At 40.6% G+C, this 19,262-nt stretch overlaps 1 protein-coding gene across 8 annotated transcripts in view; it reads left to right on the top strand.

Moving 5' to 3' along the window:
• zbbx (zinc finger, B-box domain containing) overlaps positions 1-19,262 on the top strand; it is a 52,130-nt gene that overhangs the window by 2,503 nt on the left and 30,365 nt on the right. For 6 of the 8 annotated variants that reach the window (XR_015118110.1, XR_015118109.1, XM_086215585.1 and 3 more), the window contains exons 4-8: positions 7,144-7,234; positions 7,924-7,978; positions 8,069-8,178; positions 15,234-15,446; positions 17,525-17,741. Coding sequence is in view for 6 of the 8 variants with exons in the window: in XM_086215585.1 (XP_086071711.1) it covers positions 7,144-7,234; positions 7,924-7,978; positions 8,069-8,178; positions 15,234-15,446; positions 17,525-17,741 (686 nt within the window). In the remaining 2 variants the exon portion in view is untranslated. The remainder of the gene's footprint in view (positions 1-7,143; positions 7,235-7,923; positions 7,979-8,068; positions 8,179-15,233; positions 15,447-17,524; positions 17,742-19,262) is intronic. The other 2 variants (XM_086215589.1, XM_086215590.1) reach the window with 2 other exon arrangements.

Here is a 19,262-nt window from a genome sequence, read left to right on the forward strand (position 1 = left end):
CCAACTAAAAGCTTGTTTCCTGGATGTGCAAGTATTCATGAACGCACCATAACAGTAACCAAATGGATCAAAATGAGAGACACTAATATGTATTCAGACAAACACTAAAACTAAAATCAGCCGAGGGGAGATGTGAAAGCTCACTGCAAATTCTCACCAGTTTTCTTTGACTCTGTGCATTTTAGTCTTGTCTGACTCCTGGCCAGCTAAAACTAAGATTTTACATGTCCAAATACAGGAGGAGATGGTACTTTAAAGACACGAACACTGAATTAAAACATGGCTTTTACTCCATTGCAGTCAATACTGGTTGTTACAGACATGCTTTCATGAAAAAGTGTGTGTGTGTGTGTGTGTGTGTGTGTGTGTGTGTGTCCGTGGCGGTCATCCAAAAAAAGATCAGATGACAACTTTGTTGTTTCTGAATGTGTTTGCCATTAAAAAGAAAAGCCTCCTCATTTAAGCCATAACAAAAACACAAAATAATTAGGGCACCTAATCCATGTCTGGCCAAGCAAATCGCACTGAAGAGTTGTGACCACCTGTTGAGAGCATATCAATTTTTGCCTGGTGTAAAAAATAATAATAACAGCATTATTATCAGGGACTCTAACATGTCGTAGGGCAGTAATTACCGCAGGTAAAGAGACGGATCAGGAAGATAAGAGGCTTAAAATATAATGTAGGAAAACAGTGCAGCCCCAGAGTCTTGTAAAAATCACACTTCAAAACAGATGAGCCATATACTATTCCCATCATGCCCTTCAGTAAGAATTCAAAACACAAGCAGCTTCCCTTCAGTTATAAATTGGATTGTTAGTCATCTAAAAAAACAATGTTAATTTCATAAACTCGCATGTTTCTTTGAGGTGCAGATGAGCAGTTCTAGAAGTTCATGACCGTTAAATGAGAGGACTTTGACTTGTTGAAAAAAATACCAGAGGTCTGCTCATATTCACACTTGTGTAGGCAGCGAGACCGTGGGGTGATTATGTTCTCCTCTGAGGTTGATTCATTTTCCCTTATAAAGGCCATGCCTGCACATAATGAAACTGAATGAGTCACTGTGCAAATTAATCGTTAGGACTGGATAAAACTCCAGCAGTTTCATCCTATATTCAGGGTCTGACACGTGAAAAGTGAAATGATACTCTAGATGTCATCATGACACAGGAATTGGGTTTTTGTTGGTGACTGTGTCTTTATTTCAAATGTTGGCATGTTTTAAGGGAAAGACAGGAACCACAAAATGGCTCTAGGTATGTGTTCGTGATGTATTGGCTCTCAGCGGACCAAATCTACTGTAACTGATTCATGGGAAACAAGCATGAATGAATCACAGAAATGCTATCACACACAGCAGCATCACATCTCTTGGAAATAAACAAAAAATTGAGAGTTAATTTACATTATTCATTGGCCATCACAGCATTTTCAAATATATGCACAATGAGCAGGCACACAAATACACACCACTACACAATTATATTATTTTAGCCCAGTCCTCCTGTGTGTACATGATAAACATAAATTTTGCTTTCACACCCTCACACTAATTCAAACTGCGTCAGATTGCTCTCACACTCAAAAATAGCTTATATTTTCTCACTTCATAATAGCTTCGCTGGCCCAGTACTAATACTGGTATCTAAGAAATTGAGATTGAGGAGAATCCCTGCTTGTTTGAGCAGGAAATGAACAAACAGGTTATTAGTGTGGTTGTTTAATTCTGCATTCCCAGTTCACCTCATCTCATTAATAACGCTGAGGTGTGTGAAGTTATGGGTCTACATTAATGATAGGGTATATATTATATACCACAATAGATGAGCACATTACTCTTTGAGGAGACGCAGAGTTAGTTTATTACATACAGACTACTTCATATCATCTGAGAAAGTGAGAAAGGATATACTGTATATATACACAGTATATATACACAGTATATATATATATATATATATATATATATATATATATATATATATATATATATATAATATCTGTGTATGTGTGTGTGTGCGCACAACACGTATGCACACACACACACACACACACACACACACACACACACACACACACACACACACACACACAGTCCACCAGCTAATTACTATATTCTTGATGTAGCCGTCAGGTACGATTAGAGGTCCTCTTTCAACATGATGTATTTCTGTTGGTTTAAAATTATACATCTCCAGAAACAAGGAAAGTATATGGTTATTGTATATTAATGTATTTATTGTTTTGAAGGTTGAGTTGCGTGTGTATCTTTGTCTGGGAGTTCTACTTTTTTCTCACAGGAGGCGGAAGGCTAATTAAGACGTACATCAGTATGAGGAGAGGGTCATCTTGTACAGGCTGCATGAGCGATAAGCGCACATACACAGTGTTTCCTGTCATGATGAAATACTGCAACATTTACTGCTTCACTAGCCCCAAGATACGTGAAGGTGTGTGTGCATCTGCCTGTGTGTGACTGTGATATTAGAGCTCCATAAATAATGGTGCGTATGTTTATGTGTGCTTGGGTTTTTGTGACTCGGTTGATTCCACATTTTGGTTCTGTCTGTCTTGAATTGTCTTTAATTAGAGACATTAAATCAGGAAATCTCATGAAGACCAGATGCAGAGGAGCTTTCTCATATGATCACCTTTTTATTCTTGTCTCTTTCAAGCTAACTCTAAAAGTTGCAGATGGATTTTGATGAAATTGATAGAGTGATAAAATTTTAGTTGAGGAAGAACAGATTTGATTTTGGATTGAATCCAGATCATGTTGGCTTTTCAGAGGTGTGCACTCTTTGAGTGTTTCTAGTCATAATTTAGAAATGTAGTTGAAGTGTTTGAAATCAATTAAATTGTAAACCAACAAAAGAAAAAGGAATTTGCTCTTTTATTGTCATGATATATTCAGGCAGGCATAGCTTTTCGTCAGGTGTTCTGTTTTATGATGTGCTGGTTACCTGGATTTTCTCTGAGCTTCACACTTACTTGTTTTTTCCTGACAGGCTTTTACTGCAGATCTTCAAGCTGTTATGTATGCTGGTGCACTGTGTGTCTGTGTTATGCACTACTTTGTTTTTCTCTCTTTGCTTGTCTCTTAGATTGCATGGCTCCCGCAGTAGATGAATCGCTCATTTTTCTCTTACAGCCAGGCTACACACATTCAGTTGTACGTGTCCAGAGAATAGCTGGACTAGGAATTTACTTTGCAGAGAGGAGTTGCAGTATAATCATGTCGTGAAGAGTACACAGGTGATAATAAAGCCGGCTGGTGGCTCAGGGCAAATGCAGTATATCATTCTCTGTTTGGGCCTGACCAAGTCACAGATATAATCTAGCTTTGTCTTTAAGCTTTAAAGGTTTACAGACAAGAGTTCTCCTGCTTCGTATCAAGTACAGTTGCCTTCTTTGCTGTACTGCTTCTTTCATTTAATGCGTTTTTTTCTTGTGTGGTTTACTTTTGGCATTAAAATGGGTCTGCACTGATAACTTGTGATCAGGTTTCCCTTCTCTGCATTGTATGCAAATAAACACCAACATTACTTCCATTTGCAAAGTCTTAAATGGACACATTTACCCACAGCAGTTTGTATTTAGCACAGGCAACACATGCCTACAGGATGTCACTCAAATCATTCGGAAAAAACTAGAGCATCTGTATTATGGTTAATTTTTGCCTTTGGATGTGCAGACCAACACATTTATTAAGTTAGAAGTCTTCTTTTAATTCTATTCAGGGAATTACTGCCTTGTTATGGAAGTGTTGTCTGGTTTGGTTGAACTGAAATGAGTTGGAGAAGGGGTGAGACTGCTGGCTGAGCAAGATCCACCGAAGGAGAGCGAAAAAGAGCAGGGCGCAGTGTCTGTTAAATAAAGTCAGAAATTAAAAGCAGAAGCGACTGTTTGTTTGCATGTCCCTGACAAACCGCCCAGGTGTTTGAAGCACTCATAATGAAGCTCTATAGGCTTTTCAAATGATTAGACATGGTAATATGCAGCCATTCATGTATCTGTTAGTGCTTATTTCCACTTTCAACAAAAGACGAGTCCTTCAGTGTGGCCCATGGCACATTTGTGTTTACTTCACTAAATTAATGTGTCCTCATGGGGCCTAGACCACCTTTGAACATGGTGACATGATCAGAGCTGAATGTGTTTTCATTCCTGAGCTGAGACCAGGCCTGAATACGACCTTTGAGGGGTTGTTTTACTCACTTTATTTTGCTCTTACTCATGTCACTTTCGCCTTGTATACTGTACTTACTTGCCTACTTGTGGCAACCTTCTGACCCCTACCGGATCATGCTGGACCCAAATGTGTTGACCTTTGCCTGTGCAGAAATCTTTGTATGAGTCAGTCTTGCTTTCTGTAATTTTCTCACCTGTCTGAGATCCTCGTGTTCTTGCACTGTCCTCTCCTCTCACACTGAGAGGGAGGGAATTAAGAAATGAGTTTTTTTTACTTTGGGATTAAAACTTCAGTGTTTGTGTGCTCATCTATGTGTGTGTTAAGGGGTGATACAAAAGTTCTCCTTTGGGTGGGACAGACTGGATAAAGGTGAGTCTTGTTTGTGTTTATGTCTTTTGTTGTGTAAGGCTTGAATGTGTCTAGCTGGAGTATAATGTATATTAACACACACACACACACACACAGTATATATAGTAATTATTTTCAGATGCTCAGAGACACAATTTAGCTGCTCTCCTCACTCATCAGGAAGAAATGTGGTTAAGGAAATGAGAAGAAATATGACATGTTGTCTGTTGGTTGACTCCCTGTGATCCCTCACTGTATTGTGATACAGATTAACTCTACATTAACTTACACATTAACTTACACATTAACTTTGTGATTCCCACCTCTAAATATGAGCGTGAGCGTCTGTTTTTCTATATATGTGTCACAATTTAAGTATGGTCCAGTCTACACATGTCAGGCTTACTGGCTATATTATACAATGTGTGTGTGTGTGTGTGTGTGTGTGTGTGTGTGTGTGTCTGTCACTCACCCCCAAACAGAAAAACACTCATGATGTCGTTGTCAAAGTGGTGGAAAAGGACTTTGTTTTGTGGTAGAAAAGAACTTTGTTTGTGCTGACTAAACTTCGCAGTTTAGAGCAGACTGCCAGCAGCACTCACTGTCAGTGCAATCTGTAAAGATGGAATAGTGCGTGTGTTTATGAGCCTGAGAAACACTGTTAAACATTGAAAAGTGTGTGAATGCATCTGTCTCTGTATATCTCTGAAAACAACTTTATGCCATTGTTATGTTTGTGTGTTTACTCCTGCGTGGATGTAATTGAGTCTGTCTCTCTGTGTGAATTAGATAATGAGATGTTTGTTAATGCAAAGTCCACAGAGTTACACAAACAGACACACAGAATCTCTTTAGGTTGCAAAGTCCTGAAGGGACACCCTGTCATCCTGCACCAACAGGGGTGCACCTCAACTGTCTCCCCTAGCGACAATCAGTTGCCAAGGTGTTGGCGCCAGGGTGATTACCTGACGCCCACCCTCAGTGTCAGCTCAGCACAGCAATGGTGTCAGAGGTGTTGGCAACTCTTGCCGTCACATATACCCACACAAAGACACAGAGACACTCATTTTCTCTCCCACACACAAAAATAGACTGACTTTCTGTGCCTTGACAGGCTGCCAACTCAATCCAAAATAAACTTCTTTCAAAGACAGCCATCACAATAGCATAAATAGCATAAATAATTCAACAACATGAGCATGAATAACTCACGTTGAAATAAGGAGTCCTCTTCACTCTTTCACTCCCTGCATCTGGCAAGTTCATCCTATAAGTGTGCCTGTGTGCATTAGGTGACAGTATTTAGTAAGTAGTAGGTTTTTCCACAAATAGTTTGGAAACCATCCATCCATCCATTTTCTACCACTTATCCTGTTAAGGGTGGGGTGGGGGGTGGGGTGGGGGGTGGAGCCTATCCCAGAAGCCTTCCCCCTGGACGGGTCACCAGTCCATGGCAGGGCCAACACATAGAGACAGACAACCATTGGCTCTCCCAGCCACGCCTACGGTCAGTTTAGAGTCTGGATTAACCTGGTCCCTCTTGATGTCTTTGGACTGTGGAGGAAGCTGGAGTACCAGAGAGAACCCATGCAGGAACAGGGAGAACATGGAGACTCACACAGAAAGACCCCGTGCTCCAGCCGGGGCTCCACCCACAACCTTCTTGCTATGAGTCGACAGTGAAGACCACTGCACCACCATGCCACCCAGTTCGAAAACCATTTGTATGATTCGCATTGCTTGTGTTCCCTCTTGCTCCGAGTGTGAGGAGTATCAAAATGTGGGCAAAGTGTGGTACATTGCTAAGTTGCTTTTTTTTTTGGATTGGTTTTCCTTGGCCACAACTGCTTTGTGGCGATAGTTTATTGATAAAATAACTTGCACCCGAACCCTGAAGACTGGTGTTGAACAGAGCTTTTGCTGTGTTCCAGCTTGCATCCTGCAAGAGAGCATTTGAGCTGTCAAGGGCTTTGGAAGAAAAGCTGTAAGGCTCTCTTAAAAGGGAAGCACATAAAAGCAACATTTTTCAATGATAACATTTAATGTACATTTATGATATAACTATATGGAAATTCAAATATAAGATAACATTTAGGCTTACTGTAATCTTTGAGGGATCTGTAAATTGTCTTTGAGACTGACAGCTTTTGTTTATCACAGTGGCCCATGAGACATGACCTATGGCTATGCCTGCCTTTTGGAAAGAAAAACAGCAGATTGATTTCATTAGAATTATATTACAATAATTGAATTTCCAACTGTTTTTCTGAATAAAAGCTCAGCCATTAGCACTTAATGTACAGTACTGCTTTTATTTATTATGCTTTTATTTTGAGGGCAAAATCATTAAAGCAGACATCCTGTGTGTACAGTGCTGCCTCCTGAAGGTGGCATTTCTTTAAAATGCCCCAAAATAAATAAATACAACTCAAAATTGAATGTCTTTCTGTTGTCAAGTGTGTCTTTTTGACATTAAATTGATGTCTGGCATTAGCTGATAGATAAGCTTTACTTCTCAAGTCCTCACCGAGAAGACAAATTTTTAATGATTGTTTCATGTACTTGCAAATATATATTATTGTGTCCCTCTGTGTTTTCAGGAGAATTAAATGGAAGTCTGGACAATGTGGTTCTTCAAGCTGCAGTGCTCTGACATACACCGCCATGAAGAACAAGAACAGTCTTCAAAAGGTATTAGAGAAACTGACGTCGGTCTGTAGTTTGTCACATTCAGAGATAACCTTGATGGAAGTTGATTATGATGTTGAAGTCTGCTCATTATTTTCATGGTAATTAATACAGAACACACAGTATTTGCTCACAAGTCGTATTCCTTAAGCTCTGGCATGTTTTTTCCTGACCTCAAGTTTTCACTGTGAAGGGACTTAAGATTTTTCTTAAGTGCTGTTTACACGAGTGTGTAGTGGATGCACCAAGTTCCTCCCTCTGACAGACCTTGTGTACTTTAACTTAAGTTGGGTCTGCATAGCAGGCTTGATGTTGACCTTTATTCACTGCCCCTTGATTTAAGAAAGTAGTGCCCTAGATCTTATAGGAGGTACACTTGAATAGGTTTCAAATGTAATAGTGCCTGAGATTTTAAAAAAAGAGCAAGAATGTGTGAATTTGCAGCATTTATATTTCTGCAGAGGCACGCACCTGCTGCAATGTTTCCTTGAGTATTTTTTTAGCAGCAGGAGGGAAACCTTCTGTTGTAGCTCAGAGGTGTACTGTACACTCACTGCATGTTCATCGTGACAGCGTTAGTGAAAATGTCTACTCACTGTCACTCTCAAACGGTCTCTGTCACTTTCTCTCAAACACAATTTTCTGGCCCACCCTTATATTGACCACTACTTTGTGTCCTCGGCCCTGGTCAGCATCTGTCAGCAGGCAAGGTGAAGATCAGAGTGCTGAAGGATGAAACACTGATGGGTGAGTAGTTTACAGCCTGAGCTTCTGCTGTGGGTTACCTGCTCCAGGTAGATTTGTCAGTGTTAACAGCAGTATACTTGATGTTCCTAGTCCCACCTGTGCCACCACCTCCACCTCCCACCATTGATCCTCCGACAACAAGGAAAAATAGGATGAGGGGACACATCAGTGGACATTGTGAAGTCAAGACTGCTGAACCAGTATGCGCGCGCACACACACACACACACACACACACACACACACACACACACACACACACACACACACACACACACGTATGTGCATAGACACACACAAGAGACACAGTGTGACTGAAAGTCTTGGAATTGATACGCATCAAAAGGTTTAGGCACTTTAAAACTGCTCCAACAAACAGACATACATTTCCTTCCCCAGGGGATGCTGGTATCTGATGACTCAAACCTAAATCTTCTGTTCACTGAAAACATTGATAATTTATTGAGATCCAATTATGTGCTTCAGATTTATGTATCAGCTGATACCTTAAAGTGATTGTCTGCAACATGGACACAGCATTCTCTGGAAAAAATTTATAAACTTGGGCAGCTAAAAGTGGGGCTGGGAGGCCCAGATTTTGCCAGCAAAAATTAACTTGCCATGCTAACAGGGTGCCTCAGAAGTATTGAGGGTTGCGTAAACAGATGTTATTATAATTAACCAGTACAGCCACAGGGCAGCATGGCTCACAGGTAGCGTGGCTGCCTAGTAACCGAAGGGTCGCTGGTTCGAGCCTCACTTCCCTCGGTGGCCATGTTGAAGTGTCCGTGAGCAAGATACTGAGCTCCTTATTGCTCTTGATGGCCCTGTGACGGACTGGTGACCCGTCCAGAGTGAAGCCCGCCTCTCACCCAATCTCAGCTGGGATAGGCTCCAGCCCCCCCCCCCCCCCTCCTTCCGCCTTCCGCAACCCTTAACGGATAAGAGGTATAGATAATGGATGGATGGATGGATGAATGTTTGGAGCACAGCCCCATCGAAGCCAACACCAGGGAACTCTCCACTCACCACCAAATGCAGACTTCCCTGCAGTGGTTAAACAAGATGTACACTATAATTCTCCCTCACACCCACAGTGGCAACAACCCCACATCAGCAAATCATCCCCAAATTTGCAGCTACAGTGATGTAACTTTCAAAATGTTAACACTAGTTTCTGTTCTTTCCACTGTCTTTGTCATGTTAACCTGCATTTCCACTGTCCAATCTTCTGGCCTATCTATGTTTGTGCTTGCACTGATAACACTTTAACAGGATCCATTCGTCAATACTCAAGAACATCATTATTTATTCTTCCACATTTTTCATCCACTACAGCTCATAAGAAAGCACTGTGTCCTGGAACTGTATGTTTGGCCAATAGAGGGGAGAGAAATTAAATTTGTTTGTGTTTTTATAAGACACTGGCAAATTAAGCTGATTAATACGTGCTGGAGGAGCGTTTGCTCTCCAAACCCCACCTTCTACAGCGTCTCCTGTAATTTCTGTCCTGTCTGATCATGAAGCTAGCCGATTTTGGTATTGACTGGTGCTTCTTAGAGTGAAAGTGAGAAAGAACAAGGGCAATTGGGGAGAGAGGGATTTTCATAGAGGAAATAAAGTACAGGAGAGATTGAACTCATTGAGCCAACAGCCATGATTTTTGTCCGCTTTTGTTGTGGACAAAGTCATTTTAAGTGTAGCACACACTTTGTGTTAAAATGTAATGTGGTAATTTGCTTGATAGTGCATTTGATAATGATGGTGCTAAATTGCTCAATGAAGGGCCCAATGCCCCCAGTGCCCAGTTGTGACAGTCTTAATGGCTATGCTTAATAGTAGTCTGGGCAAGCACATAGACTGAAAGCATACGAAAATATACACCATACTCCCATGCACACACGCACACACACACACACACACACACACACACACACACACACACTGGATAGCCCTTGCGCCCTATAATGATGGCAATAATGGAGAGCGTTACGACTGTCTGACATTCTGTCTGGAACTGCACTTAAACACACAAATGCGCACATGCACAGACACAAAAATATAGTCACATTCACACATCTGGTATTATTTGACTCACTATCACACACACACACTCCATGCATAGCACTATGCTGTATTCCAGAGTCATCCAGGCAAAAAAGGACCTAATTTCCTTCAGCATAGACCAGGAGAGTGCAGTGATATTCCACTTGCAGTCTGATAGGGATGCCTGGTCCTTGGGGAGTGGCTGTAATTTATCCTCAGGCCTGAGAGGGGAAATGAGGCCCAGCTTTATGGGACCATTAAAAAGCAATGCTGCAGCTGTATAGGCTTGTATGTACACACACACACACACACACACACACACACACACACACACACACACACACACCTGGATGAGAAAAAGTGTAAAAGGTAAAGGAAAAATGTATGATGTATTTTAATCAATACATAGGGAGCAAAAAGGGGAAAAACATGAAAGACTTAAGAGAGAAGTTCGATTATTTTGTGTGTCTGCTGGCATAAATTTACACTGAATTTAGCTTGGAAAAAAACTGTCAGCTTTTCTTTTGGAAGCTTAATTGTCAAATATTAGAATAAGTTAATAACCATGTGAAAAAGAGGCAAATACACTGGAGACTAAGAGAGGGATTATGAGGGAAGAAAGCAACTTTTAGGGAAAGTCCTGAAATGAACTGCACCGCACTGTCCGGGGAAAAAAGAATTGGAAAAGTAGAATTTGGACTGGTTCTTTAGAGGGTACGCACTACTGCCCAACCTGGCCATCATGTTAAATCTATGGGCCATAACGCAAAATAAACATGCATACCAAATGACTTGAATAAAACAAATGATGGCTGTTTTGTATTTCTGTTTTTACTGTTTTAATTTTCCCCTCCACACACACACACTTTTTTCTCCCTTCTTCGCCATCTCTGCTCCTCTGTCCACCTGGTCTTGGCCTTTTTCCCCAACCTGCTGATGCAAGGACTCCTCTCCACTAATAAGACCAGATTCTCATAGACAGAAATGATAATGACCTCCCCTAAGATGCATTTGCACACTCACGCACACACAAGATTATGCTGTCATCATGAAGACCTGTCATGTAGTACCTAACACAACCTTAAAATCAAGTCTCACCCATGAATCCACCAGTTATACAGGTGTGATTTAGAATGTCTGTGGAAGTAAAAAAAAATTGGCATAAGGTACTTCCTCCCTTCCTTGCTGTGGATGAGATTTGTGAAACCACAGAGGGAGAGAAGATTTGTATGTGTTCATGAGTTTGTCTTTGTCCATTTTTAAAGAGTTGTCTAATTACAGTTGATGAGGACCAAGACAGTGACGAGTGCTGCGTTTTATCAAAATATTAGTTTTTCAACTCTCCACCTAGAAAATAAACAGAAAAGATACACGGCACCTCGTCATGCTGGAGCATGGCATGAAAACACGGCATGCTCAATCCGACATACACTGGCTGCTGGACAGAAATGCAATGGTGAACCCACGCAAGCCCTGAACCCTCAAGCAGCAACTTAAAGTTGTAGGTTTCCACAGAACATGCTGGTCCTCATATGGATGCAAACATGTAAACAAAAGCTCTCTCTCTGTCCCTCTCTCGCTTACCTTTTCTGACCGTGGCTCTAAACCCCCCCCCCCCCAAGTCTTACATTACAAACACACACACACACACACACACACACACACACACACACACACACACACTACTGTATATTTTTGTAGATGTGTGCTGACTACATAGGGGATAAAAGGCATTGACTGCTTTGACAAATGTTACCAAAAGGGGGCACTGAAGGTCCATAGAATGATCCCCATTCAGGTGAGTGTTGGGCGTTCTCCCATCGAGTCCATCTTCTCTCCACACTGTACCTCCTTCTGTCATACTGTTTGTCCGTCAGTCTGTCTCACTTTCTTTCTATCATGTATCTCATGATCTCCTCCCTCTGCTTCAGTCATTTAGACTTTTGTATTTATTGCATCCCAAAGCCTGCTTATCTCATGCTCTTATCTTCTTCTCTTTTTTTTGAGTCAGCACAATCTCACTTTCACACATTTGTCATTACATTCTTGTGAGGACATTCATTGTGGTGATACATTCCCTTAGACCTTTGAAATAACCATTAGAACTAAATCCTTACTCAAAAGCCACACACTAAACAGAATTTAACACACACACACACACACACACACACACACACACACACACACACACTCCTCAATTTATGGAATGTGTTTCATTTACTCATTACTTGTAGCTTTGTTTTAACTACCTATAACTAAAAATGACTAGATACCTGCAACTGCTATAGGTCACTTCTGAATGTAGCGTGCTCATCGTCACGCCATTATTGAATCACCCTCTATCAGTGGGTGATAAATGTATAGCTGCATATTATTGGAAGAGTTTTGAAAACTGATCCCATGATGTTTCCCAGTTCTAGAATATAGAGGCTGAAAAAGACAGGTCTCGGGATGGAACCTTGAGGAACCCCACAATTATCTCACCTTTTGTGCATGGTAGTTAGATCTCCTCCAAAAGGATAAGTCTTCCAACTAGTCTTAATCTGAGCCAGATAATTCACAATGGTCTCATGACCTTTATCATATGCAGCACTTATGTTTTGAGTACTTTATTTTATTGCCATCCATGTCCAATTTCAAGTCATTCACAACTTTAACCAGGGGTTTGAGGGAATGCTAGATTGGAACTTCTCAAATAAATATCTGTCATTAAGGTAATTATCTAGCCTTTTTAAATATTTATCTTGGTAGAGTTTACTTCATAAGGGTAGTTTTTGAAATCGGTCAGAAATTATTTAAACTAATGGAATTATGTTCATGTCTACTCTGCCATTCTCTAAGCACATTTACATACCTTCCCAAAATAAAGTGTTGGGGATGAGAAGTAGTAAGTGGGAAGGAAGCTTTTGGGTTCTCTATTATTTCTTTATTAATAGCAGCAAAAACAGTGATAAGAGTCCAAGGTCAACTTGATTTTGGAAGAAGTTACAGTAATTTTTCAATTTTTGAGCTTGAGTTTACTGAACCACTCAACTTCTCAGAATACAGTTTAAAAGCTGAGATAAACTGATTTGGTCAGCTCAGGCTGTTGTAGGTCTGTATCTTTTATTCCTACGTGAATGATTATTTACTATCATCCATCCATATTCTTCCTCTTATCCTGTTAAGGGTGGTGGTGGTGGGGGTGTGGTGGGGTGGGGGGGTGGAGCCTATCCCAGCAGCCTTCAAGCGAGAGGCGGGGTTCATGGCAGGGCCAACACAAAGAGACAGACAACATTCACACTCACATTCACGCCTACGGTCAATTTAGAGTATCCAATTAGCCCAGTCCTCATCTACATGTCTTTGGACGGTGGGAGTGATTATCATCTGGATAGGGAGAATAAAAATCAAAGTGAATCAAAGAACAAACACGAAGTGTGAAAGTGTTGATGAATTCCACAGAAGTTTTAAAATTTCATTTGACACTTAAGGTGAAATTGGGGCCCATTTCATGCATGTGGCCCTTTGAAACAGACTGTGCAACTGTAAAAGACCTCCCTTGCACCTTTCACTTCAGTCACTCAGTGATGCATGGGTGGAGGCTCGCTCATTCTCAAACATACACATGCATACACTTATTCAATCCCGGAAAAGTGTATATATTTTGGCAAGACATAAAGACAGGGGATTATACACATGCAGCTGACGCAGGCATCGCTCCCCTTTGCTAATCCTGTTTCATTTGCTTTGGGAAACGAGAGAGGGAGAGACAGAGTAAGACAAGAAAGACAAAAGGAATATTAATTTCATCAGTGTGCTGGGTGGGCCTTTCATCAGTGTCTTATCCATGTGTGTTTCAGACTCATGCACACACACCTGGTTCAATGCATGCAAAGCATTCTTAGTAGTCAAAATTTTAACATCTCTTAACCTGCTAGTTTTGTGTCACACTCCTCAAAATAACATAGCGTCACTGTCACAATTTGATGCATTTGGTATAACAATTGGAAAGTTAGAAGGAGCATTGTGTGAACGTAGGTGGCTACGTACAGGATGTTTTTATTTTATATATATATATATATATATATATATATATATATATATATATATATATATATATAAAAATAAATACATACATTTGGAAGATGTGTGTCTGCAAGAAAGACCTGGTGATTTTGAATTGGATAATTTAGATGTTCTAAAAAGTTTGGCTGGATGACAGGTAAGCCCCACACAAATGGGAAAAAACAGTATTCAGATTCCAGTGATTATAAATTTTCCAATGAGCAGTGCCTGTAGGCATGCCTTAGGTCTATGATTATTGAAAAGCAAATAAGTATTTGGTAGTTTTATCCACTTAAACAAATGAAGATGTAAAACTTGGTATTTGGTTTCATCATCAGATCAAAGCAAAAAGCGGTTCTTGAATTGAAGTTAAACATTTTCCTCACTCACAGTATTTGTTGCCACTTAAGTCAACTTCCCATCGTTATTCACATCGCCCTCTAACCATGATACTGTTGGGCTTCGTTGCCATCGGCTTGCTCGGCAACATGTCAATATGAAGCAAAACCACAGAGCTCACTCTCAGAAAGAATTCTAATGACTCCAGTTGACGCTCGTGGTTAGATGTGAACAAAATAAATTGATCCCTAAAATTATTATAGGTTGAGTGAGGGCAAGACAGAAATTTATCATTGAAGGAAGAGAATAAGATGTGAAATACATTGTGCAAATTATTTTTTTTTAAAGAGTTTTTGGAAAATCCCTAGCAAAGGTAGCATAGGTGGGATGAATTAAAATCCAGCAATAACATGCTACATAACAAAACTACTCCCTTTCAAGCCTCCATGTTTCCATGAATCCAGATTTGTTTATGTGCCTCTTATTAGCACTTTCAAGGACAGAAACAGTCATCAGATTAGTTAACCTCAGTAACCTGAGTGGTCAGTGGTGATTAATGGAACAGAATAATGAATCCAGTTTGTGCGATAGAGAATCAATAGCACTTGTGCAGTGCGCTTACTTTTTCTGTCTTGTCTGTAACAGTGATATTTGATCAGTATGCGAATAAAAAGAAAAACTCATACCATATAATTCTTTATTTTTTTAAATTTATAAAATGTATCACTTTAGTGATGTGAATGTCTCACAAAGTAATAATGACAGACAATGTGTCATTATCATTTTGTTCAGCAACAATGAGGTTCAACTACTTACTTTTTACAGGCCAACATGCAGACACATGAGAAAGTGCCCAATGACATCATCTGCCTCCACAAACAGATGAACACCAGCTGGAATACAAATCCTGAACCCAATCCTGCTTTCAAACCCAGTCCTGAAGATGCCAATACCATCAAGACACGAGGAGAGCAGAACACTGTAACTGGACCAGAAAACATGATGAAACATGCTAGTTTGCACCATGATTCCAAAGAGGTAGCTGATAACTACTGCGCACACACACACACACACACACACACACACACACACACACTACTCATGAAATATCATGCATACATGCATAAAACTGAACATCAGGAAAACATTGTACATGTAAATTGTAAAAGTAATACAAATCAAGGTTTGGTTTTGCAGGTTTCATTTTTTGTTTCAAATCAGCTATCTGTCAAATTCAAATGCTTGTTGGTTTTTTTTGTAATAAGGGAATAGTGGGGAATCTTGAATTACAAATGTTGTATACTCTATAAACAGATTGTTGAATAATTAGTCTTATAATAATGTGGGACTGCAAATTTTTATACATTTTTCATCTGGAGAGGAAACTGCTGTGCCTCCTCCAACATTCTTTACAAATAGCTTTTGTTTTGTGTTTTGAAATGTTAGTGACCGACTTTCTCTCCATTTATAGTTCACTTGCTGTGTCAATACAGCAGAAACATGTCAAACAAGCAGCCTTGGCGCTGTGTGAGTTTTACCTCTGCACCCTGTGAGTCAATTGAAAAGACTTCAAACAAACCCTAATTGACGTTATATCCACAGGCTGTATAAACAGGCAGGTTTATGGGCCGCATGTACGTTTGGACCCCCGACAGTTTAGATTTGACAAAAACAGTTAGACTGACATTTCAGTCTCTTCACCATAGAGTTCAGCTGACCTTATTCGCACACCAGTTATTTCAAACAGAGTCAGAAAGCACTGAAGAGATTGATATGTTACGTACATTAAACTCGTGTCCACATAGTCACTTCGATTCTCAAATAGAGCCGTGGCTTTTCTAGTAATTCAACGGGGCCAATAACTGCAGTAGATGTTTGACATACAAGAGATATGAGTTTAAATCTCGGACTGGGGTTAATAGGGCCAGTATACTAAGATATTAACCCACTGTAAAGGACCATATTCTTGAAAGTTCAGTGGTCACATCATTCTTAAGGACCAGCGTGTGAACGCTACCCTTAACTCACCCTTCCTTTCCAGGCATGTGGGAAAATGTAGAGTGGCCTTAAAGCTCATTCATGAATGAGCCTACTTGTGTCATAATTTGATTACTCAATAGGACTGCATGATTGTGACAAGATTTCATATTTGACTGATATGATCATCCATCCATCGTCATCTTCCGCTTATTCCTTACTAGTAAGGGTCACGGGGGGCTGGAGCCTATTCCAGCGTCAACAGGCGAGAGGCGGGCTTCACCCTGGACAGGTCGCCAGTCCATCGCAGGGCCAACATACAGAGACGAACAACCATTCACACTCACATTCATACCTACGGTCAATTTAGAGTATCAATCAGCCTCGTCCCCAATTGCATGTTTTTGGATGGTGGGAGGAAGCTGGAGTACCAGAGAGAACCCACGCAGGCACGGGGAGAACATGGAGACTCCACACAGAAAGATCCCGTGCCCGAGCCGGAACTTGAACCCGGAACCTTCTTGCTGTGAAGCCACAGTGCTGACCACTGCACCACCGTGCAGCCCCTGATATGATCATTACTTTCACTTTCATTGAATATCCCATTTTAATGATAATGGACAGATTTTCACTGTTTCAGACAAAGATGTTTACTTGAGTGCGAAAGAATATGGTTAACAGGCAGGATATCTCTGCAGCACCACAATATTTCATTAAAAATGGTACAGTATTTTGACACAATTAACTTTTAACAAATACTGCAATGTCTTGGGATTTTAAATTGCAGTAGATCACACTGCAATTGTTGCACTTCTCAAGCTTTTCACAACATAAAATGGTTAGCCAGCAACAATAACCACTTAATCTGAATTTTGGGGAGAAAAAAAAAATGCACGTATTTTCACTGAATAATTTGACTTTTGCATCATCTAACATGTCATAAACTAGACTTTTAAAATGGAGTATTGTTTTGTTAGGGACAATCGGGCTATCCATATTTTAGACAAATTATCTTTTCCAAAATTTGGCAGATAATTTGCTCAATTTAGTAACTTTAGAAACTTTAGTAATACTTCAGTGGATTAGAGCAGGGAAGATTAGCGTCACATATTTTTGAGATCCATTTCTTTCTGTTACAGATATTGGCTGTGAGTCACAGAGAAGAGACAAAGGTGGACATTATTGAAGGAGAGAGAAAGGAGAACGATTTTCCCACTTCTCTTCTTGAAGGAGAATATCAGGAGGAAGAGTCAGCGAACTCTTTCCAGGAGGCTGTCAGACAGTGGAGAAGACAGAGGCGTGATGGAGCACATGGACACATGACAGAGGACAGAATGTGGGCACCTGTTCAACCAGGTAAGTCACAGACATGGTTGTCGTCACACTCATAAATACATACACATGGAGCATGGTTGGGTGAAGGAGAGAGCTTTGTGTTTAACTGGATCCAAATTACTGTAGCTGGCTGTTCTGATTTGAGAGATCATGCTGGATAAAAACCCCACCTTTTCTCTCATTATCCTCCCTCACCCTGCGCCATACACACTATTCTTCTTTTATAGGTATCATTAACACCTTCCTACTCATTTGAATACTAGGACTTCGCATCAAATTCAGTAGTACTCTTGTTGACCTCTTGACATTGGGGATTCTTGTAGTTTCAACTATAAAACTTTAGATGTTTTAAATGGTTCATTGTGTTTACTGGCAGGTGATACAGGGCTCTAGTGTTGTATTGCATCAGATTAAGCATTCATGACATATCCATCCCTGTATCTTGTCCTATATTCTCCCTCTCTTCTATTACACCTTCCTCTGCCCTGCTCCTGTTACTCTCATGCAGGCTGTATTGATCTGCAGAGTTGCATTGTAGTGATTCTATTTTAGGTTGTAGCTGAGCTATTCGCTTTCTGGATCCAAACGCAGACACTGACACAATCGGAGCACGTTTTAGATGATTTATTGCACTGACTTGGGTATAGATGGATAGATTACCAACTGGCAGGTGGTGAGTGAATCCAGGTTTTGTGGTTTGGGTTCAGACAAGGACCAGGGGATCTAGGTAGGTGGAATGTGCTGGCAAGGCACACAGAGAGGCAGCAGGTGACAGGGAATTCGGGACACAGAGAGCCGGGTTAGAATCACAGACAGAAGAAATCCAGACAATCTAGAAGCGAGTGGTTGAGAGACTGAGGTCCTTATACTGCAGGGTTGATTGGAGTAGATAGGAACCAGGTGTGCAGATTGCAATCAGGTGAATAGAGGCAGCAGAGGACTGGGGTGAGTTAGCCACGCCCCCTTCACTAAAGCAAAGAGAGAAGAGGAGGAGACACTCAGGCAATGGGCTAGAAAATTGACATCATGGGTGACAGATTTGGTTAATTGTTAATAGTATGATAATAATGATAGTATTAGTGTCAGGAGTGTAGCGCAAAGGGTGTTAGGAGGGGAAATAGGAGGGAGGAAGTGAAATCGACACAGTCAAGTTTTGATCACGGAAGACTCAACATGACATTGTTCATGATAACGCTGATAATTAATAATTAGCTGAGTGCTCACTGTGCTTACAGAAAACATTGAACATATAGTCAGGGGGTGCAGTAACTACAATGGAGAGAGGGACACTCAGTCTGAGGCTTAGGCAGACAGGAAAAGAAGGGCTCCTTATTGGGAATATTGGGAACGTGGAGATAATCAGTGCCCAAAAAGTCATACAAATCTTAGATGGCGTTATGACTTTTCTAGTGGAATATTTTTACTTTTACTCGGGGTATATGTTGATAAATTTTATAGTTTTATAGGTTTTTTTATGATTATAATTTCTACAACTCAAAGGTAGTGTGAAGTGGGTGGAAGTGTGCACTTTCTAAGCTAAAG

Source organism: Aulostomus chinensis, chromosome 10, assembly GCF_037954235.1.
Source record: "Aulostomus chinensis isolate RoL2024-O1b breed Wild chromosome 10, RoL_Achi_v1.0, whole genome shotgun sequence".
Classification (NCBI taxonomy): domain Eukaryota; kingdom Metazoa; phylum Chordata; class Actinopteri; order Syngnathiformes; family Aulostomidae; genus Aulostomus; species Aulostomus chinensis.